The sequence below is a fragment of the Gekko japonicus genome, unplaced genomic scaffold (assembly GCF_001447785.1).
Source record: "Gekko japonicus isolate JY-2015 unplaced genomic scaffold, Gekko_japonicus_V1.1 scaffold16, whole genome shotgun sequence".
Classification (NCBI taxonomy): domain Eukaryota; kingdom Metazoa; phylum Chordata; class Lepidosauria; order Squamata; family Gekkonidae; genus Gekko; species Gekko japonicus.
The window spans coordinates 1,057,390-1,081,313 of record NW_015169777.1 but is presented as its reverse complement, the minus strand read 5'-3'; the positions used below and the strand labels follow the sequence as shown (position 1 = coordinate 1,081,313).

The 23,924-nt window shown below is 40.6% G+C and overlaps 1 protein-coding gene across 2 annotated transcripts in view; it reads right to left on the bottom strand.

Moving 5' to 3' along the window:
• EIF4ENIF1 (eukaryotic translation initiation factor 4E nuclear import factor 1) overlaps positions 1 to 23,492 on the bottom strand; it is a 35,899-nt gene extending 12,407 nt beyond the window's left edge. For both annotated transcript variants that reach the window (XM_015416722.1, XM_015416724.1), the window contains exons 1-13: positions 23,482 to 23,492; positions 22,153 to 22,278; positions 20,067 to 20,140; positions 16,175 to 16,302; positions 14,702 to 14,988; positions 13,555 to 13,756; positions 12,414 to 12,589; positions 8,696 to 8,831; positions 8,289 to 8,468; positions 5,768 to 5,997; positions 3,141 to 3,212; positions 2,403 to 2,583; positions 2,008 to 2,087 (exon numbers count right to left, since the gene is read on the bottom strand). In XM_015416722.1, coding sequence (XP_015272208.1) covers positions 2,008 to 2,087; positions 2,403 to 2,583; positions 3,141 to 3,212; positions 5,768 to 5,997; positions 8,289 to 8,468; positions 8,696 to 8,831; positions 12,414 to 12,589; positions 13,555 to 13,756; positions 14,702 to 14,988; positions 16,175 to 16,302; positions 20,067 to 20,140; positions 22,153 to 22,251 — 1,845 coding nt within the window. In that variant the 5' untranslated portion in view covers positions 22,252 to 22,278; positions 23,482 to 23,492. The remainder of the gene's footprint in view (positions 1 to 2,007; positions 2,088 to 2,402; positions 2,584 to 3,140; positions 3,213 to 5,767; positions 5,998 to 8,288; positions 8,469 to 8,695; positions 8,832 to 12,413; positions 12,590 to 13,554; positions 13,757 to 14,701; positions 14,989 to 16,174; positions 16,303 to 20,066; positions 20,141 to 22,152; positions 22,279 to 23,481) is intronic.
• Positions 23,493 to 23,924: the final 432 nt, after the last annotated feature.

Sequence of the window (23,924 nt, the reverse complement as noted above, 5' to 3'; positions counted from 1 at the left end):
CTCTCTGGGAAGTATCCATCTTTGCTATGAATGAAGATTACACCAAGTGGGGCTCTGAAAAATCATAGACTGGCTAGTAAGTCTCAAACAAACCCAAGCTTCCAACTTCTCTGGGCCAGTCAGCAAACATAAGATCATTTAAGTCCCTACCTCAGCCCTCAATGTTCTAGCTGTAGCTGAAGGCCAAGGGAAGACCAATATAGCCCTCTGCTAGTCTAGCTCAGCTACTGGTGTTGATCACAGGAAGATCTTCTTCGTGGTCTCTGTGCTTCACACCAATGGGTTTAGTATATTCTCGAGTGATTGAAAGGCAATTTAAGACTGGTAGTGGATGTCCTGTATGACACAGGCAGTATGTTCCAGTGGAATGCACACTACTTGGGGGCTAGGTACATACAGTAGGTCAAATAGTTAGAGAAAAGGCAAATGGTAGAGGCAAAGAACTCCCTGTTGATGTTTGCTACTGTACTATGTTCTCGGAGACTACAGTCAAGAGCAGAGGAAAATTAGATCAGAGAAGATTACAAAAGGCTTGATGAGAAAACAAAGTACAGTGGGATTTAATGCAGTTCTAAGGGCCTGTAAGGCAGAGATATTCTGCCGGGCTTTTGGTTGAGGACAGCAATGGTGTGACCATCATTGGCACCCTCCTTCCTTCTTTTCCTTGTTTTCATCTGTTTCCCTTCTCCTGTCCTGCCCATGGGGCGGCACAGTCCAGTATGGGAAAAAGATTTATTAAGGCACCATCTTGGATTTTAGGTTTTTTAATTACATGTTTAATGGTATATTTGATTTCACGTTTGTTTTATTGTTGATGTATAACGCCCAGAGCCCTGTTTTTACAGGGATGGGGCAATTCATAAATTGAATAAATAATAATAACAACAGTTGCAGAACATACAAGAAGAAACTGGGAGTTTCCTTCCTGGACTAGCTAGGAAGTAAGGCTCAGCCAATTTGCATGGTCTCACCTGATATGGATTCACCAACAGAAGACACAAACCAAGCAAATTAGATATTAATAGAACCAAAGTAGATAATCCTGAGAAAATAAATCTCTGGACCTAATCACAACACCCAAAAGGCCAGGCATCATATTTGTGGGAAGAGTATCCCATAGCTGATGATGTCATTACATAACAGGCTCTCTCTGGGAAGTATCCATCTTTGCTCTGAATGAAGATTACACCAAGTAGGGCTCTGAAAAATCATAGACTGGCTAGTAAGTCTCAAACAAACCCAAGCTTCCAACTTCTCTGGGTCAGTCAGCAGACATAAGATCATTTAAGTACCTACCTCAGCCCTCAATGTTCTAGCTGTAGCTGAAGGCCAAGGGAAGACCAATATAGCCCTCTGCTAGTCTAGCTCAGCTACTGGTGTTGATCACAGGAAATTCTGTTGTTGCATATACTCCATACCACAAATGCTGTCTTGTACCTCTTGTGCAGCAGAAACAGGTCCATACCCAATCCTTCAATATATTTGTTTTATGCTAGCTGAACCAACCTCTTTGGTTTGTACAAGGCAGATAAGACTCCATGAGACAGAATGTCTTTTATAGTTTCTCTAATACATGAATTTTTCACATTGAGCACTATAGCACTCAATCTTACTCAGCTATCTATCCTTATTACCTTACCTGTTCATTAGTCCTGGGTAGTAATACAAATCATGCTAAATCACTAGCACATTGAGCATGTTCCTGGTGCTTGCCACTGCGGTACATACAGTACATCCTAACCTTCAACCAAAATGCTACTTCCCACTGCAGGTAGTAGAACTTGTTTACACTTCTTGCACCATCGGGTTAGACTGTATAGTCTCAGCAGGTGTGGTGCTGTCTTAGGATATAGTATCAGTGGTATCGAAGTGAAACTGCCATTTTTACTACTTGTAATACTCATACACTTAGTAACATATATATCATTTGATCTTCACTCTATATCTCTTCTAACCTACATTTCCAGATGAGATCCCGAAAGGTAGAAGAAAAGTTCAAACTCCCACCTGTGCAGCAGCTGGGCTTGCTGACTTCCGCATTCCCTGAAATGGATCACCAAGCAACTGCTGAGAACTTGGTCCAAAGCCTACGAAGACAGTGAGAAGATGACATTAAGTCTCTATGGTGTTTTAGGTCCAGAATACATAAGTTTTTCTTGGTCAGATATCTAGGACTGCTAGTACAAGCTCTGAACAAATGTAGCAGTTCAGAACTACAAGCCCTCTGAAACAGAGGAGAACTGACTTGATGAGTTAGACCAGTGCGATAGTTTTGACCAAGGTATTATTCAAAGCCCTAGTATTGCTTGTCTTGGTTGGAAGCTCTCAGCTGTAGTGGATATCTAGGATGCAATGCATCAGAGGCAATCTAGTAAGAAAGGTTTCTATAGAAAGGTATTTACCTATTGGGGAGGGGACTGGATGTCTCAAATAGTCAGCAGATGCAGCTCGAGTGGGAAACATCTGTGAAATTGGAGGAGATGGTGCTCTTTGGCCAAGGAGTGATACAGGTTCCAAGCCACTCATCAAACCACTGAGGACATTGGTGGAAGTCGATCTTCCAGCAGGTGGCCCAAGGATCTCCTTTGAAGGAAAAAAACCCAGCAATTTAACAACAGCTTTTCCATGCAAGTATTACCTGAAGACTAAAGTAGTACCAAGCTTTCCATGAAAGCATACATCAGAATCAGATGCTGTCTTGAGAACCTAGTCCTAGAATAAGCATTCTAAGCAGCCTATTGCAGCAACTGCCTCCAGACAACTGGTAGGGAAACTTTTGAGTCATTTTCTTTCCAAAACAGATTAATATATGTTTAAAGGCAGGCAGAGCAATACCTTTCGGATTTGCAAGGCTGCAACACAACTTGCTTGTCCAGTCCAGCTCTGCTTGGCTAAGCTTTAAAGTCTGTAACCCTCCCCACCCCCCACCCCGTATAAGCATCTGCCGTAATATGTTTTTGCACAGCAAACTTTTAACATTAAATTTGTAGTCACCCAAATCCAGACAATGCACTGATGTATAGAAAGCAAAATTAACATTCTGTCAAAGGGTGCACTGGCCGAACCTAACTTGCCTTTGACTACAAAAATGGGCCCCCAACAAGTATGGCTCCTAACAAGTAAAAGATACTTCACACTACCTGTAAAATATTCTTTGTGGCTGGCCGGCCTGGCATCTCAGGAGGAGATATCAAGTGGCTTTCAAGAGTTTGCTGGAAAGAAAGTTACATTTTTACATGACATTTCCACAGGTCAATGCTTACAAAGCCATCTATATAGATATCTACAAGTGTCAACGGAGGAAGCAGAGTGATGTGCCAGGCTCCCAAGGAGGCTAGAGTTCAGCGACCAGTCAGTTTTTAAGATAGGAACGTGTGGCCTCAGACCTTGTTTACCATACCAGAAGTAAACTGACATTAGTACAATTGAGCCATTAATGTGCTATTCAGCAAAGCAGTGTCTAAAAAGGAAGCAATATTTTTGATGTGGAACAGTAAAGTTGTTTGTATGTTCCTCTGCTAACCCATTCTCTGGTATACAAAATCCTATCTAATAAGCACATAACCTGAGTGAAACACACAGTTAATTAAGAGAAGTGCATAGTACAGTAGCTTGCATAGTTCTCTTCAGCTCAGGTATCTTAAAAATGCGGACCTCACCTGATCAGATGATCATCTTCGGATACTATAGTGGTCAAACCCTTTGGATCAGGTATAGGTAAAGGTTCCCTTGCTCGAAAGCCAGTCGAATCCGACTCTAGGGTTGCGGTGCTCATCTCCGTTTCAAAGCCGAAGAGCCAGCGCTGTCTGAAGACGTTTCCGTGGTCATGTGGCCGGCATGACTAAACACCAATGCGCACGGAACGCTGTTACCTTCCCACCGAAGTGGTCCCTATTTATCTACTTGCAATTTCTTGCTTTCGAAATGCTAGGTTGGCAGGAGCTGGAACTAGAGATGGGAGCTCACTCCATCATGCGGCACCCGGGTCTCGAACTGCTGAACTACTGACCTTCCACAGCCTGCAGTTCAGCATCTTAACCATTTGAGCCACCGCAGCTCCTTGGATCAGGTATACCACTTAGCAATTGTCTCTGGGGGACCCTTTGGTTAACTAAATCAGTTAAGAAATGTGACTGTAGACTGCACTGCCCCCTCAAAAGTAGCTATGGTCTTGCAGCTAGTGTACACAGAAAACTGACAGCCAGAGAACAAACTGATTCTACTATAAAGGAGTACCTGAAACATGGGGCAGGCACTACGCTGGAAAACAATACTAAGAGCCATAGGCGCTATGTCAAAAAGCCACATGGGGCTTCTGAGCCACTGAGTATCACTGGTTTATAGCTTACAACCAGCATATAGAACAGCACAGGAATACTTCATATCTGCAGAGTAGTTCCAGGAGCAATTCCTGTCGCATGACACAGCCAGAAAGACTACAGAGATAACACAGCTAGCTCATTTCAACCGAATGGTTTTGTATTTTATGTACTCTAAGAACTACTCCTAGCACCATCCCCATACTGGGAAATGTTGCACTGAAGCTGAAAGCTTCCGCTTGCATCCAGGGAAAGTCTTAACAGTACCAGGTTGTCTTCAGAGGCTGCGAATCACTTAACAATCTATCACTTCAAATGAACACCTGTATTTATAGTCTACTTGGCTGCAATCACATACACTAAATAATCCACTTTCAATGTACTTTCCATCTGGATTTTGCCAGTTCACACAGTAAAATCCAGATGGAAAGTGCATTAAAAGTGGATTGAAAGTTGATTGTTTAGATCATTACCTATTTACAATTCTAGTAATGACATTTTACAACTTCAGGCTTTTAAAACCCTTTCTCATTGATATATAACTCCGTCACGTTTAGCCTACATCTCAAAAATAAACTAAAAAATGTGCTGGAAGAAATGCAGGTTACAGGGTAACTATATTCACTGTTGGTGGAGCTGTTTAGTTATACAAAACTTTTGGGGAAAAAGTCATATTTCATATTCAAAAAATCACAGGCGTTCAATTACTTTGTAAACCAGAAGTGGTATTATTTAACTATGGGTATGAAACCATCTCTTCAATGGCCACCAAAAAAGCAATTACAATTTTATAGGCAACTGCCAGAATGATCATAGCTAGCAAATGGAAAAGCCAATCTAAACCTACAAAACAAGCATGGTTTAATAAAATAGCAGAATATTTTGTTCTAGGCAGGTTAACAGATAAGATTAAATATGCAGAAAATAGTGAGTATTGAGTGATGTTTATAGGACAGTGGTCCCCCCCCCATTTTATCAAATTTGTCCAATAATGATACAAGAATAACTCCTTCATATATCCAAAAGTGTATGATCTTTTAAGTTAAGCTATTTTAGAGGCAAATTCAAGCCTCTATTTATTAATGATATTTTTGGTTAGACTGGTTATGAATGGATGTTGCTATGTTAAATGAATCTCTTTGTACCCCTAACAAGGGATCTTATGGCTTTTAATAGATTATTTACAAAGGAAAAGGGAGGGGAGGGTTCTATTAGGATTGATTAATAAAAAGTTAATTAATGTAACATTTATTGGAGACCATTGGATATTGAGCATTTTGTTTGTTAATGTTAAAGTTCTTGTTAAAATTAATTTAAAAATGTTTTTACAAAAGAAAGTGGATTATTTAGTTGTGTGATTGCAGCCCTTGTTATACAACCCAAGAAAGCCGTTTCAGTTCACTCCAAACCTGACTGGTACATGAAATTTACTACTACCAGATACTTACATTGACTTTCGGTTGTGAAGGGAGCGTTCCACTTGCCTTCATAGTACTGACTAGCTTGTTGAAGGCAGACATATCACCATCCTTTTTAGGTTGCTGGGAGTCTGTCATGTTTAGCGCCTCTTCCATCTGCTCTGCCATTAAGGGGGTAGCAGTTTTCCCCTCCTGACCCACTTTCAGGCCTTTCAGGCCAGCTTCTACTTCTTCTACTGAAAGTACAACTCCCGAATGTGCTGAGGAAGGGGAGGAGGAAGAGTTAAAAACATGGCTCTGTTTAAAGCAAGATTCAGTGGCAACAGCAAAATCAAAACATGTAGTTAACATCAGCTTTGTTCTAGACCACTGTTTGGACTGGTATACTAAGGCCATGCAAAATTTAAGCATACCAACATTCAATCAGTAGTTCAATCAGAAGTTATTTTTCTCAGACCTTTCCAACAACAGTCAAACAAGAAAGGAAATGGTAGTTCAAAAATATTGCTTATTCAAGTCACTGCATTAGTGAGACTGTTAAATATGAAAAAGTTACAAGCTAGCAAATAGGTGTGCATTCCCTTGAAAAAGTATACAGCATTACATGATGCTATAGTACAATCATTGACATTAAAAGCATGAGGCACAGTCCAGTGGGAAGCCCTTCTATGCAAACCCCATTTAAATGAATAGGAGCAGCACCAACAACACTTCCTAGTGGATTGTGCTCTAAGGCAGTAAGAGACAGGATTGTGCTTTAAGGCAATAAGAGGCAACATGCAATCTGTAAGCTAAGCAAGGCACCAAGTTAGAATCTTGACCATTCTTCTACTCAAAAGCTAGAGTTAAGCAATAGTTTAACTGCAACATGGTGAGGGATAGGTGGGATAAAAATCTAATTAAACAAATGAACAAAGAGGTCTTGATGATCTTCATGATCTAAGCTTTTTTGATAGAGAAATTTAATACAGGGTTCTTGTTAATGCCAGATGGTTCAAGTAGCCTACAAAGAGCATCTCTTTGCTTGTATGCAGATGAGCAGTATGTGGCATTGAGAAGCAGGTGTTCTGCTTACAGAAGGTTGCATTAGTATGTCATTCATTGATACTTCTGTAGTTTTACCAAGGGATCTTGAGCCACAAGGATTATTCTGGGGAGCTGAAGATGGATCAACTGTATAAACTTATTTAACAGACCATTCAATTTGTAACTACAAACTTGTATGCTCTCCTTGAACTTTGGGAAGGTTTGGAATCTCCTCTTACCACCTCATCAGCAGCTACTTGCTTTTTCTCAGAAGCAGCTACCCAAATGAGCAGTTTAACAGTAGCCTGTTGTATACACTGTCTTGAATTTACCAAAGTTGTAGCATTTGTGCTTTTTCAGGAGCTTAATAAAGCATAAGTCGCCTACTTCTACCATAAGTCAAGTCAATCAAGACAGAGAATGTACTACTGCATGGGAGTGGCTGTCAAGATTCCCAGTACTAGTCATGCAAGACCACAAAAGCATCACTAAACAGCTCATGCTCTGTGCTCCAACGTCCAGCCATGTAAGCAAGATGCTTCCAGTCAGTGATCACAGGATGCGCCACAGAAGCACCACGGAGAACGCAGTAGTCTTTGGTTTCCATTAGGAATTGCAGACCTAAGCAGCACACACACACTTGGCCTTTTAAGATGCTTCACCATTTGCCCAAACAGAGGCATGTGCTCAATTCACATGCCTGTGTTTTTTTAACACCAGACTTGGCAATAATTTGGGAAGAAGCTCTACCAAGGATTACCCTCTTCCCAGCATGCATACGAGTCCAGCATCCCAAGAGAGATTATGGATTGCTGATTAAAACACACAGAAGAGTCATTAAACTCAATAGAAGTTTCTTTTGTACTCTTGTACCTGCTGCTTATTTCCAGAGATTTTGAAATTTAAGCCCATGTAGAGCCTCTTGAACATGCATAAACCACATGCATACAATTTCAAACCATCCATGCAAGTCTTCTGTTAACATGCAATTAAAAGCTTGGGCCCCAACCACCAATAGAAATTCCAGCAGGAGCATTCATTGTTAAAACATTCCTTTCCTATCTTTTTTCCCTCATGAGTATGACTGTCATTTCATGTCCTAGCCAATTATTAATTAAGTTTTATAGGTGATACCCAAATAAAAGCCACAGACTCCAGATTAGCTGCTGAAAGTGTGGCTTAAATTACTGGGGCAACAGGTGCTTTGGTGCAAACTTGGAAGTGTAAATAGCAAGAGCTGCTCAAGTCTCAAGCTTAGCAGTGCTTGACTTTTTCACCATCTTCCAATATGGAAACAGATTCAGATGCCAGGTATGGTTGATACTGGAGCTTCATTTACACCACAGGCTTCATGTAATCCTGCTGTCATCCTATGGATAAGGGTCAGACAGTACCAAGGCAATGCAGATATCCATGGGAATCCCAGTAGTATTCAGTACTTCCTGGTTGAGAACCAGAACTTGGCAGTTGAACATGTTTTTGCCTAAGGCATCATAGGATCACAACAGCAGAAGGGAAGACTTACTGCTCTCTCTAAGCTTCTCCTTGTTGGCTGAGAGACTTGAGAGGAGGGGTTTTAAGTCCACTTTGGCTTTCTGTAGCATTTCTAAGATGTCCACTTTGTTTTCTGAATGGTCTTCCAAAGGAATGGGAGCAAAGTAGTTTCCAGAGTTCTGACCAGGGGATAGAATGCCTTGTTCTAGACCTGCAACAGCAAAAACCAGGAGGACTGCCTTGTAAGATTTTTTGCTAAGCAACCCAAAACACAATGAAGTTTCTCCTCTTCTTCGTAAAGATGTTTGATACTGTTGTCCAAGTTTGCTTCAGAAGCTGAAGCATCATGATTTACACAGTAAACAATCACTGCGGAAGAGTTTACAATCCTGCATCTTTCTCGCAGAAAGAAAATGATGCATGAAAAGACTAGATTACCTGCCAATCTTTCCAGCTCTTCGTGAGGTGTAGATCTAAGGCTACTTGAACGGCTCCCAGAGCGACTAGGGTTAGAAAACCAGCGACTGAACCTGCTGGCTGAGACTGAGCCTTCCCCCAGCACATCTTCTATCATCTGCATTATGAGGGGAAATTAGCAACATTTCAGACAAACTAAAGTCTGGTGAACAGGCCAAAATCCACAACATTTCAGCAGACCTGTTGGACCAGAATTTGCAACATTTAGATCAGTTTCCTTCCCAAAACTTGCATGGCTGCTTAGGCAATACAAACAGTCTACTTGCATATGATCTGTTTTGTATTGTTAGAAACTTCTGAAGCGGTTTGTCCTGAATTTTTTGTTCCACAGCCACTCAGCAATAGTCGCACTGCATTCTACTATGCAAATACACTTATTTGGAATTCATCCAATGGCTCAACTTAGTTGTCCAATCTCAAATTGTTAGCTATTACTCAACCAGGGAATAAAGCTTCTACTTGTGTTATGACACTCAAGATACCAGTAATATGCGAATGGAATATATCTTCAGACAAATTCATAATGCTACTGTTGTTGTAAGACATGTTTGGGAAGGCTGTTTTGTATTACTATTTTTTTTGCAGAGTCAAGTGTACCATGTACTGAAAAAAGACCCAGTTTAGTACATACCTTTTGGTGGCCAAACAGCAAGTACAGTAGGGCAAAAGGTCTTCAGGCAAAAATCTTAACTGTGGAACCTGAAAGCTTATCTTTTTCCCAGCGCCATTATCAAGCTAATTCTGAAGATGGCTGTAGAATGCAGATTAAAAAATCTGCACAATGGGGTAATGTACAGCCGTCCTTGTTTGCAGTCCTTGTTTGCAGTCCTTGTTTGCAGAAAGATCCCCAAGCCCCCCTCAGTAAGTTAAAACTCTCCTACAACATAGAATGCAAACCAATCTCATGAAATCTTAAGATCACAACTGACGAAGAAGAGAGGAGATTGGATTTATACCCCACCCTTCACTACCTGAAGGAATCTCAGAGCGGTTTACATTCTCCTTTCCCTTCCAGTTTGGTGTAGTTGTTAAGTGCGCGGACTCTAATCTGGGAGAACCGGGTTTGATTCACCACTCCTCCACTCGCAGCTGCTTGATGACCTTGGGCAAGCCATAGTTCTGTCAGAGCTGTCCTTGAAAGAGCAGTTTCTGTCAGAGCTCTCTCAGCCCCACCTACCTCACAGGGTGTCTGTTGTGGGGAGGGGAAGGGAGAGGAGTTTGTAAGCCGCTCTGAGACTCCGAGTGAAGGTGGGGTATAAATCCAATCTCTTCTTCTTCTTTTCTTCCCCTCCCTACAACAGACATCCTGTGAGGTAGGTGGGGCTGAAAGAGCTCTTTTGAGAACTGCCCGTGTGATAACAGCTCTCAAATTGCCCCCTCTTCAATGAGGACAAGTCCTCATGCAAGAGCCAAGGCAACAACTTTGCTCGTTTATGCCAATAAAGGCTGACTTGACTTTGCTCTTCCCGCTCTTCATGGCAGCCCTCCCCCAGTCATGTAGCTATTAGTGTAGATGGGCAGAGTTAATTTACTAAATCAGAACCCCAGTCATGTAGCTATTAGTGTAGATGAGCAGAGTAAGATGGGCAGAGTTAATTTACTCAATCAGAAGGGGCTGCTTAAGGATGGGGAATGGAAAGTGCTAGCATTTTCTGCTGATAGATTGCTAGACCCATCCCTTTGTTCTGACTAAAAGCCACGTCCTTTGAACATGCAGCTTTTTCCACCGAGTTCTACTGCTAATATTCACCCTATTCTGTTATTTCTGCCCCCCCAAATTTGAACCCAAATTAGTTCCATGCCCTGCCTGTGTACTATTACAAGCAGACAATCACCCTCTTTAATGTCAAGATGTGCAGAACACATCACTAAGTTTAGTCTTTCAGAATGTTCTGTGCCCTTATTTGCTTAAGACATTGCATCTTCAGGAATAACTGTCTTGTTTCCACTATGCCACCAGCACCTGAATGATAGCTCAACTTGGTATGATAGAGAACTTGTTTGATTGACGCTACCAAAAAATATTTGCTTTTCCTTTAACTACAAGCAAAGGGTTTTTTGGTGCATTTAATCTATTTTATTCCTCAATCACCTTGATAAGGCAGGTAAACTGTAGGTATTACAAAGACTCATAAAGGCAACTGACCATGATTTTAGCTCAGCCAGCACAACTTTAGATTAACACAGTAGATTAACACAGCAGCCTTCCCATGCAGATTTGTTTTGGGCTGGTGCTCAGGATGTTTGTGTCTTGGGACTGTGCAACTCTCTGGAGCGGAATAGCATATAATAAAAATGGCTTTGCATTGAAAGTGAGTTGCATTATCAATTCATGTGTGACAAAAAGTTTAATAGTCCTATGTTCTTGAAGGCATTCGGAATCCTTATTTTATAACTTCCCCTTTTGAGGCAAAAACTAAGTTTAAAGTTACCATTAGGATTGACGTAATTGCTGTTCATAGGATCAGATGCCACAGTAGAAGTGAAAGCAGTACTAGATTGCTCAGTACAGTGAAGTGTAGCTATAGAAGACCCACAGCACAAGACAGAAGAAATTCACTGGCTGTAATACTAGTTCTGAATCTACAGAGTTCAGAAATCTTTACAGATTTATGAAAATTAAGTTGTCAGTCAGAACTGGCTATGGTTCCATTTACAACTAAACTATGGTTATTCTGAGAGACTCTACCTAAGATTTAAACAAGTCTGCATCCAACACAGAAACTGCAGAGTTTAGCCAACTCAGTAACTACTTTAATTGATGCAAAAGGGTTAAATTTTGAATACAAGTGAACAGAATTTTGCCAATCATACTTTATTCTAAAGCAATCCCACTTCTGCACAATGTCTGCAAATCCCTTTATTCTTACCTAAGCAGCTAGGGATCAATGATATAGTGCTAAAATTACCTGTAAATTGAATACAAATATAAAACATGCCAACATGAGGCCATGTAAATAATGGACTTCCATGGCAGTTGAGTCCAATACCTGTGTTTTCTATAGTACCATCCCGATATTTTTGGCACGCTAAATATAGTCCAAAGAAAAGGCATACTATATGGCTGCAATAGGTTGCTACAGGTATTTCAGAAACATAACCAGGATTTGACTTTGAAACTAAGCCCATTTACAAAGATAACTACAATGAGTACAGAAAAATCTCAGCTCAGCTTATTTTTTCTTCAACATGTTTGAAGAAGAGATGGATTTACACCCCGCCGTTCACTACCTGAAGGAGTCTCAGAGCGATGTACAATCCCTTTCCATTCCTCCCCCCACAACAGACAACCTGTGAGGTAGGTGGGGCTGAGAGAGCTCTCTCGAGAACTGCCCTTGAGAGAACAGCTCTGAAAGAACTTATGACTGACCCAAGGTCACACCAGCAGCTGCATGTGGAGGAGTGGGGAATCAAACCTGGTTCTCCCAGATTAAGAGTCCACACTCTTAACCACTACACCAAACTTGAAAAGCATCAAGTTTTACAAGATGTGGTTCAGTGTCATGTGCAGCCTTCACAAGGAAAGGATGAAGTTGTAGGACTTCTCCCCATGCACTAAGATGGCATTGCGAGTGATCCACAGGACAAGCATGTCACGTGGATATGGAACCACACTCCAAGACACTGCACTCTAGTACACAATGGCACCCATTTTAGGAGAGGCTGTTGTCACACTTACCGAAGCCAAACCTGGAACACTCTTATCCAGGTTGAAGAACTCATTGAAATCAAACTCTCCCGGAGCTGGTTCTGGCAATACCACTTCTCTTGGGACTTCCTGATCTGTTGTCATCTCCTGGCCCAGAACACCCTGGGTTTCCTCCTCTTCTGCTACTCCACCATTGCATTCTATAGCTTGGAAAAAACATAGCCATGATAGTTTCCAGAAGTAGCCCAAGCCACTATGTTTCACCTCCTGGGACTCAGCTTGATATGTTTACAAGTACTGTATATTTAGTTCACAGAAAGCTCCTCCAGAAGGACAGTTAATAAACTGCATTAGTTTAGTGGTAAATTTTGAAGAGCAGAAGCTTTTGATGACACCCCATTTCTGTAATCTTGTGGTCATGCCCCAATAAGAAAAAAATAATGGACTTTAATATTCTAAAAATAAAACTAATCCCCTCCTCCAACGCACAAATATAATTCCTTCTGAGTGAGTGGTCAACCCAGCATGACAGTGTACCCAGTGTCAGGTAGCCCTATCATGTTGGAATGTGGAGGGGGCATCTCCCTCACCACACCAGCTCATCCTATCTAGCTTTTCGCCGCTTATCTCTACATTGACCTTGTTCTTCCTGCTGCCGCATTACCCAGCCTGAGAATCTTAACAGTTTGGGCACACAACCGCTTGCTTGCCTGCGCGCGAGAAACGTAATCATTGGCCTTAGCTTGGGGGGGGGGGGGGGGGGACATACGTTTGATTTTACTGTGTCAGTGGCCATCATATTGCCGGTTAATTCTGACACAAGCTGTATACCCGTTCTTAGTAGTGGACTATCATTAAACACTTACCTTTTTAAGAAGCCTTGGTGTGTGCTATGATCCTGCTAAGCAACCTGACACCCAGGCAGAGAACACAGAGGCCAAATCCAAATACTGTTCAAATGTCTCTGTTTCAAGTTACAGCACCAATATTTCACTTTCACACAGTGACTAAGTTAGATGGCCATAGTCAAACAACTCTTGCAATACTCATGTACCTCATAGATGCAGCCACAAACACTGCATTTTGTAAGGTCTAGTGACAAATTCAAATTCAGTGACTGCTCTTGATGGGCATCTTAGCTCCAGCCCATCTACATTTCAGTGTGAAATACCTTCTTTCAGAGATGTTGTGCGCCGCCTTGCTCGTTTTCTTCCTTTGTGTTCTTCCTCTAGAATTTTATCATCAAAACCAGTCAGCTCAATGGTTTCTGACTGACTTGTGGGCCCAGCAGAGAACCATTCTGGTTCCTCTTCTGTGTAAGAGTCATTCCTTCGACGTTCCCCAAAGACACGCTTGTTGTCCCCGAATTCTCTCTGAAGAAAAATGGCATAGGAAAGGATAACATCAGGCTTATGAGTCTTTGTAAGCAAGATGTTAAACATGTCAAATCTGCAAGATGAACATCTGAGAGATGCATTCCCAAAGAAGCAGAATGTATAAATTCTCACAAAAATGGGAGGAGTACATACACCTCCCAAAATGTATATACCACCCAGAATACATATACACCTCTCAAAGAGTTATATAATTTTTTACTTTTTAGAGTACTGTACAGTGTCAGATGTTCAGATTAGCATCTGGGAGTTTCATCAACAGTGTTCTATATATTGCCCTGACCTTGGTGGTCCACACTAGCCTGATCTCATCAGATCTCAGAAGTTAAGCAGGGTTGATCTTGGTTAGTACTTGGATGGTAGATGACAAATACACTCCTGGGCTGCTGCATAGAAGCAGACAATGTCAAACCACCTCTGTTAATCTCTTGCCTTAAAAACCCTACAAAGTTGCCATAAGTGTGCAGCAACTTGACGGCACTTCCACCACCATTCTATATATCTCATAGCCTATGCTTCTCCAGCTAAATGCCCCTAAACAGTTTCTCAACAGAGCAAGATGTTGGGATCAAGCCAACAAGGAGTCACCTACGCTTTGGGACAAACTTTCGTAACCAACGGATTCCCTGTAAATGAAAGTTTTTAAATTAAATGTCATTTAGGGCATTTTAGTTCATCCCGAGAGGGAATCTGGCTTTTAAAAAGTATGTGCAAGGTAACCTTTTCCAGTCAATTCAACTGTACTGCAGTTTTCAGGCAGCACATGATCCACCTCATTTAAAACTATGAACCACATTAGTTGCTTGCACAGTTGTAGTTGCCTGCCTGATAATTTGCCATCTCTGCCAGAAGGAAAGCTGTCTAACATTGATATGAAACAGACACCAAGCTCCGGTTACCCTTCTGCTTAGACCAAGTACTGACCCTGACCCGCTTCTCTTTGTACTCCCTGTCACGGTCTCTGTCTCTTGCATCTCTTGAGTCCTTCTCACTACCTCGGTGGTCTTTATCAAAGTTCCGGGCAGAAATTATTCTCCCACTGCCAATCCTGCGGCCACCAATGACACGAACACAGTCATTCTCCTTTTCCAGTGGGCTCCCTGCTCGGCGTGAGCCTACAGCAGCAGTGACATGGCAGCCTCCTCCAAAGCTTCGCCTCTGTGGACTTAGCACCACATCCAAGTCATCTTCTTTTACCCGTTCCCTAGGATCTAAAGATTTGAAAAGAGTTTTATCCATTTTGCATGCTGACAATAGTTTAATAAGCTCAGGAAAACAAAAATTGCTTCGTTCAACTACAAAATTTTGCCACTTTTTTGATTATTTAATACTAATGCAAAGATGAAACTGAGTTAGAGATAGGGCTACACTGGAGAGTTAACTGATACAGATTTAATAAATCAAGAGCAAGAATGGAATGAGGAAGGTTCAGTTTGTTGTTGTTTTTATTTGTATTCTTTATAATGACGTTTGTTCAAATAAGTTGGCAGCTCTCATTGGTTTCAGATAAAACCATTTCTGCCTGTAATTTCCACCTTTACACAACAGAGCTTCCCTGCTAAATTTTCAGACAGTGGAGACAGAGGAGAAAGGGTTCTAGTTTTTCGAGCCATTATGATTTTTCCTTGTAAAGCAGACATATGGCGATATAGTGATACTTCCTCTGCCCTTCTCACCTTAAGAGATTCTGATATGAGTGTGGCCTAAACAGAAATGCCAAGGGATGTTAATTCCCCCTCTACATACACAGTGCTAGGCTCATTCACTTCCACATCCTTCTGCCCCCATCTAACAACCTACTTTTTGGTAGCCATTCAACAGACAGTTACAGCACAACAAAAAGATATAAAAAAGGTCTACCACCCTTCACCAACATACTTTAGTCCTATACCCCCACACACACACTCCTGCTTCACACATGGACAGACTACAGCCCGAGTCCAGGCTGCTTTTAAACAAGAGATCAAAGATAATCAGTGGTCTTGAGAGATCCTTGTGTGTATTTTTATGCTGCTGAGATGTCCTCCAACCTGCATGCACTGTATACACAGAATTGCCAGTCAGAGATAACCCATCAGTCAAGGTTGTATCCACTGCCTTACTCTCTCCTAGCAGCCATGGAGAAGCAGAAACAAGACTCAACAGGAAATAGGAACAAAGCAGAATTCAGCTACAGACTTTGTAGTGCTACCAGAAAGATAGCCAGGTCTAGCCTAGCTGGTTCAGATCTAAAAAGTAATGTAATTTTGGCTTATTCTTCTAAGGTTATATGATAAGACACATTCAGGATGTACTACCCCTGAACAACTTAAGTCATGAAAATTTTCTGTCACATAAAGAGGCAATATTGTCACAATGTAGATTCATAGCTCCCAAGTGCCTTTGCAATACACTCACCTACTATCCTGCGCATAAGAGAAGTCCGATCTGCATCAGAGTCTTTTTTAAGCCCTTCCACCGGTGAAGTCCTCCCGGAATTTGGATACAGTGATGCATGCCATTTTTCAGGGTCCCAGACACCATCGCTGCAGAGTTGCAAATATCACTTTACTATTTTAGAACTCTAGATGTTACCACTTCTATAACCAATTGTAATAGGCAGCTGTTTAGTCATCTTGCATAAAGGCCACTTTGTATGACATTTATACTAGTAAGATACTAAGTTGACGCCTAACACACAATTTGTATTCCATAACAAGTTGCTCCTACTAGTTAGTCAAATCTTCAGTTTAGGATAATATTACCATATCATGTCTACAATTGAAATACATTAGGCTACTTGTGAAGGGTCCTCTTTCTCAAATGAAGAACTACATCTATAGATGGGCAATGCCTATCCACCAGGGGGCCAACTATGAAACTTCCATTGGAGGTATGCAGTAAACACCAGGGAAGAAGTTTCCAAATGCAACTGAAACAAATGTAATCCATCAGAGACGGACATCTCTGAGCTCTAGCTCATCTAGCTAAGGGGAAAGCTTGTTAATTCTAGGGAGAACCAACAACGGCAAGCCTAAATATCTTATTCCAAGGTGGACTTACTATGAAGACTCTAGTATTTCATTCTTTGAGGGAGAGATATTCATCTATGGGAAGTGCAACAGCAGCATTCTGCTGTCAAAAGCTCCTTGGAACAAGGGCAGGATATGAATCTAGCATTAAAGAGTACTTGGTCAATGTCACCCTGCAAGCTTTATGGCAGAGAGGGGATTTGACCTTAGCCCAGCAATCTAATCACTATACCATACTGGCTAAATGTATGTAATACAAATCAACCTGAGGGTTGACCTGTGCTTGCTCTAGTACATTTCTTCTATCCCAAGGAAGTGTAGGTAGCAGAATAGATACTTAAACTTCTAATTAATCTTTCAGTGCACAACAGAAGCACTACCCAAATGGTACACGTATCCAACAGCATAATCTGTGGAGAACATCAATGTGGTAGTGGCTGCTGCTGTAGCCTACCTGGTCAGAAAACCTAAAGAAACACAATCCCCCTGTAACTGGTATCAACACTTCAGTCCCTATCTATAGGAGTGGAAACTAGTCAGAGGGTCAAAAATACTGATTTTACTGACCAAAATTCCAAAAACCCTGACCAAATACTGACAAAAAACTGACAAATTACTGAACAATTTAATGTCAGCCAGTTTTAAAAAGAAAACTAGGATTTCATTAAAAATTATTATCTGGCCTCCGCCAGTTCCATAGTCAGATGTGATCCAAAGAAAAGGATTGCACACCTTTTTATTGAATGTTTTAAAATGAAGATAGGGTAATGTTTTCATTATTGTACAAAATTTAAGGCAAAAAAAGATTTGTTTTTAAAAATAATCACATACTATAGATAATAAAACAGCAAAACATATTAAAAACCACACATAAAGTAATCATTATGACAACAAAACAATTACTGTAAGGTAAGATTTGTCTTTGCTTTTACTTTATATTTGGTTTTTTGAATAAAAAGAAGTTATTAACGAACTCTTTCGTTTCTCAACAGTTTTCTGGACTGCATCTGCAAGCATTTTTTTCTTCTTGTCTTCTTTCTAGCATGAGCTGTGCTGTGTTGAATCCCACCATATCCTTTTTCTCAGCAGCCTCCTTTACACTTTTGGTTGCATCATTTAGCAACATTCGAGCTGTCATCCTCTTCTTGTTGTCTCAGCTTTTTCAGTTTTGCTTCCTTCTCTTGTATACTATTCCTTTTCACTGTCTATCTTTCTAACTCCTCTGCCTTTCCCCCCTCTTTCTTTTCTTTTTAATTTTACTCCTCTTTAATGACACACTGTTCATCACAATATTGCTTGTAATGAACATGAACTGCTCTTGCCATCTGTAAAAGCTCCTGTGTGATATTAACATGGCATACATTGTTTTCATATACATGATATAAAGTTTCTTTGACGATTAGGTGGGCATTCAAAGTTCTCTCTGACATCCAGGCCCTTTCGGTCAAAATGCATCCAGTTTTTGAAAACCCTCTTTCTATGTCCGTACTACCATGCAATAATGATAATGCTACTTTCACTACCTTGGTAACCAGTGGGTATTTTGGATCTCCAGATGGGTGTGTCTTTTCAAAGAACTGATTCTAGTATGTATCTATGCGGCAAGTTTCACTGGCAGTTTCATTTTCAAGTCTTAAGAAGTTTCCATTCATCCGCAATCATGTCCAGTGTGGTATGTAGTGCGAAGGCTTCAAGAGACAACGGTGCTGAACTCTTATAAGTTCTTGTGTTTTTACTTCACTGTGCATCACATGCACCAAAGGTTCTTTGTAAATAAGCACAGGCACTCGCAAAAAAAAAAAAATCACCTCTGCTTTCATTGTCTCATGTTTTAAGAGGTTAATTATGTTTCTATACATTGTGGAAGATTTCACCAAATCACTTTTAGTCTTAAGAACAAAGTCCTTAAAGTACTTCATAATGGAACTAAAAACAATCTGTCTTCTCACTGGGAAGTTATCATGTTTTCCCCAAAATGCAGTAATGAAAACAAAAAAACACAAACTGCATTCACAAAAAACAAAGAAATACTGACTTTACTGGCCAATTTTTTTAAAAAAACTGACAAATTACTGACCAAGATGAAAAAACTGACTTTTACTGATTTTACTGACCATTTTCCACCCCGTATCTATCAATTTAAGACATGCCTCTCTGGGGAATTCTTTCACATGAGTATATGAAAATATGAACCCTAGGAAAATATGAAACCTAGTTCAAGGAGGACCAATAATTTTGCCAGAACTAGACATTTGAGTATATTAGGCCAAAACTCCTAAGATACACCTTTACCACAGAAACCCTAGATAATGCACTTTGACTAGCCTTGACAGGATGAATGCTGCATACACCAACATATGAATGTCCCCCCAACTCATTTTCTTGCCTATAGATTTACTGCAAAGCCAAAACAATATCTGCCACTGTATCAAACTTGATAAGCTCAATTTTTGATTTCCATGGACAGAACTACCCTGGGCCCCATTGGAAGATGGGCCTGAAGTAAGAAATATGGAGAGATAGGGGGAATTGGAATTAGACACCACTATTATCTTAAGTTCTGTGATACAAATGCCTCATCCGGGACACTTTTATTCAAGAAAACCTTAATTTGGGACTATCACCATCTCCTCCAATATGGATTACTCAATTTATGTTCTGGTACAGCTGGATCTCCTAGGCAAAGCAAGATTAATATTCTTCACTCTAGCATAAGCTTTACTGTTCAGCCTTCACAGATCACCTACTATTCATTATTCTTTAGCTGTATTCTAGATAAAATTACTATATAGCACTTCAAATGTGAAGTTCTTTAAACTATGCATTCTACCCATCAAGCAGGCTGTCCCAGCAATAGATACCACACAAGCAATCTGGTCTTCTCCTCAATTAAAAAAGCAGTTGAGACTAGCCAAGCTTAAGACAAAATTATCCCCTACTGTAATCCTGAAATATATGGCAATTCCAAGTTCTATATATTATAGAAGCAATTTGCATCTCTGATGGCCATTAGACAGATAACAAACTAGAGACAAAAAAGCATCAATATGTTTATATTTTCAGATAGGTACGTATCTAGACACACTGCGCAATAATGTTTATATGTATTGATGTAGATACAGCTATGGTGTCTTGCTGATAGTCAAGATTTTGAAAATAATTACAAGCAAGACTTGACATAAAACCTGCCTTCTGTATAACTTCCAAAATGTTTACAGGGCTAATGTTAACAGCATTACAGGAATTCCATTTACACACTGCTACTTTAGAAGAAATACCTGTCATATTTTTCAGAAAGACATGATGGCCTCTGTTTAGAATAGGGACGTTCTTTAATGTCCAAGAGTTCTTCCTAAAGAAAAGAGAACAAACATTGTCACATTCCAAATTATGGAATCAGGACTTTAACTCTAGATCAGATTTCAATTCATGCAATGTAAATAGCAAGAGTATGGTTTGTTTCTCTTTAGTTACCCATTGGGGTTATATCCTCTGATGGTGCCTAAAGGACTGAGAATATGGCAAGAATATCCTGCACACAGAAACTTTAAAATATCACTTTTTAAAGAGACACTTGTTTCATGCAATAAATTCACAATGCTGAACACACATGCTACAGGGTATTAAAATGGGTCTGTTGAGAATTTCAGGAGTCCACTCAGTGTTCATTATTGAATATATACCTCCCTGAAGTCCATTTCTTCCCAAAGTTTTATGTTCTGTACTCTAGACTGACTGTTCACATCAGCACTGTAATCTAGATTATATTTGAATTTTTACTTAAAAGCCACTCAACTTTTCATACATCCTGCTATTCAATCCATTACATTTGTAGAGATAAACTATATTGTTTTAAACCAGACCTTTGGCCACCTGGATTTATAGTGAAGGTGCCAAGCAAGTTAGTAGGCAAAAACAGACTAAATGGTACCACTGTTGTTCAACAGATGAAGACAACACATGTTAACAGCAAGCCTCATTGATCAACAATGGTTATTTGGACTAATGCCAGGATTGCTAAATCTCAGGTACTATGGTGCCTAGAAATTTCATTGAGGAACAGTATTTTCAGCAGTGATTTATTGTAGTGCCTCTTGGTGACTCTCAACAGACATACAAAATTTGTCATTTCGAATCAGAACATTTCATTGTACAACATAAAAATGCACGTGTGTGAACTTCTTGTCATTCCTTGTTTGTATGTTAGCTTCACACCATTCGGTGACCGCAGATATATTCATTTACCTATTTACAGTTATACTGGCTCCAATATTTACTCAAACACATCTTTTTAAAATAATCATGAATTTATGAGAAACTGGGAGAAATTAGGTTAGGGTTCATGTTTTCTTGTGATGACAGCCAGGTTTACCCCACATTTATTTATACGCTGTAACACTTCTCAGTGCTATAATAAAACTCTGAGCAACTGTGAAAATCTGAAGATTAGGTTTTGTAGTAGCAATAACTAGAGATTAAGATTAAATTAATTAAGATTAAAAGGTCCCCCCCCCCGGGCATTTAAAAAAAATTCTGATGAAAAAGTTATACACTATTTAAATATATGCTACATATTGTGACTACTTGAGTACTTCTGTCCAAATAATTTTGTTTACGACAGAATTTGTTTTCTACCTTCAACTTTAAGTTTTTTCCTGCTTATTAGAGGTCAAAAATTCAGATACATGTGCAAATGAGCTAAGATCGGGTAAAGTGTAATAGTTTGTAGTGCCCTCCCAAGAATGGAGTATATCTGCAATCTCGCTTGTAAAAAACCAAGGAAGTCCACAATATGCATAACTCTCATTCTACTCGTATGAGAAGAAAAGTGGAACCACCACTAGTTTTAGGAAACACCAGCAGTCCAAATGTTGAAACTCTAAGGAACGCCTTCCTTTTAGTTTTAACTAGGAGCCGCCCACCACTACCACCAACTAGTATTATTATCAACATCGTGGTAATGAGGTTGGCCCTTTATTGAGATCGAGCCACAGCTTTGCGGCCGGCATACCGCTGAACTGGGACTCTAGTGTTACACCTTATAGCACGCCATCCCTAACTGATTAAATGAACGACCATCGTTGCAAGCATTTTAATTGTGTACTGTATGACTGTTTGATTCTGTTTTTATATGTATTATGTGACTTGGCACATGGTGCCGCTAACTGTGAGCCGCCCTGAGCCTGTTTGTGGGGAGGGCGGGATATAAATCCAATAAATAACTAAATAAATTCTCTGCAGTGTAAATAATTCTGAGCTTTCATCTGTAAGGTGCTTTTGTGCAGACTGTCAACAAGTGTATTAGCAGACTTTATCCATTAGCACTTCATACACAGTTATTAAGCAACAGATATAGCATCTTACTTTTGTGTAACGATGAGGAAATTTCATTGCACTAATTCTGCTAACATCAAGCAAAGTATCACCATTCACAGCTTCTGTCAAGGCACCCCGCTTATCCATAATTGCTTGAAGACTTGGAACATGCACCTGACCAAGAAAGTAAGTGAAACATAACATCTTACAACTATGCAACAAAGTTTCTCCTCATGTTTTTCTTGCCACACATTTCTATACTAAAGATCATGAACAAAATTCTTCCAAATGGGGTTCAATTTAAGGGTGCAAAACTTACAGGAACTTAAACATATTATTAGCGTATCCAATTTTAATACCTTCCAAGCTGTAAACACAATTTTAAACTCTTTAAACTGGTTTCCAGCTTTGCCTGAAATTTCTTCACACAGCTAAATGACATATAGCCAGGACATTTGAAAGACTACTTACTTCCTCATATTCCTGCAAACCAATCAAGATCACAGGTCCAGTCACTATATCTCTTTACATACCCTCCCCTCACTTAGTCACATGGAGCCAGACCTCACGTTGTTTCATTATCAGACAAACACATTTTTGTAAACTCAGGTCTTTTGTTAAATTGTGAGCTGGTTTATGGTTATTTATTATGTCAGCTTTAATTATTGGTGGTCTTAGTGTTCATAGTTGCCTAGTTTAATTTCATTTTAGCATTTTAAAATCGTTTCTTGTTCTGTTGCTCTGCTTGTGATACATCTTGCAGCCTCCCTTCTATCTGTTTATGGAGGCTCTTAAGTTCTTAGTTGGGGGTTGCACTCAAGACAGTAGATGTTTTCAGTATGTCATCTGCCATTAGAGCCTTTGGGCCAACAGTGGGGATACGAGCATTCAGATGAACGATTAGTCTTTTACACTATCTTCTTATCCAGTAACCAAAATAACACGGAAGAAACTTGTCCTGTTCACATTCTTCATCTGCTTCAGTATACTTAAAACAACAGCATTCACATGGTGTCTTTAATGGGAGTGGGCGTAGCGTTTCTCCACCTACATATTCACATGTCCACAGAGTAATAAGGAAGCTAATGTAGAATGCCACCTAAATACCAAGGCTGTAAGGGTGAACATCCTTCAGCAGAGCACAGTCTGCACTACAGCATTCCCCAACTCAGGGAACCAGCACAGTGTGTAGCTTCAAGTTGCTCAGTCTTTCTGCCAGTGCAAATTGTGCTTGACAAAGATGACCAGCATCTCCCCATCTCTCCCTTCCCATACCAGACACACACCCCTTACTGTGCTGGCAAGAGCCCCGACCGGTTTTAAAGCAACTCGTGGCAACAAGTCCTCCCGGCCCCCAACACACATAAAGTAACCTACTCCTTCCTCCTGCGTCCCACGAAAGGCTGTTCTGGGTAGCCTAAAAGTAGGGCTACCCGGGAAGCTTCCTCCAGTTCCAAGCGTGGCCTGGAAGGTTTCGTTTACACTCTCAATTTAGCCACGCGTTCCGGATGGAGAGGGAGAGGGAGAAGGAGAAAGGGAAAGAAGGAAGACACGGAAAGGAAGGGAAAGAAGGAAGACTCGGAAAGGAAAGGCGGGCAAGCCTCTCATACTACGCGAGGTGCCTGACAGGACCGAGGACCGTGGTGGGCGGGTAGGTGAAGAGACGCGCTTTGAACGTCGCCGCGCTACATGGAGGCCGAGCATTAACAGAGCGACCACGCCAGCCAGGAAGGCGCAACCCCCAGCTCCGGGGCCAGGCAGGCAGCACCGGGAGAGGAGAGGGGACTTCCAGGCCGCACCCCCACCGCGCACCCGAGGAG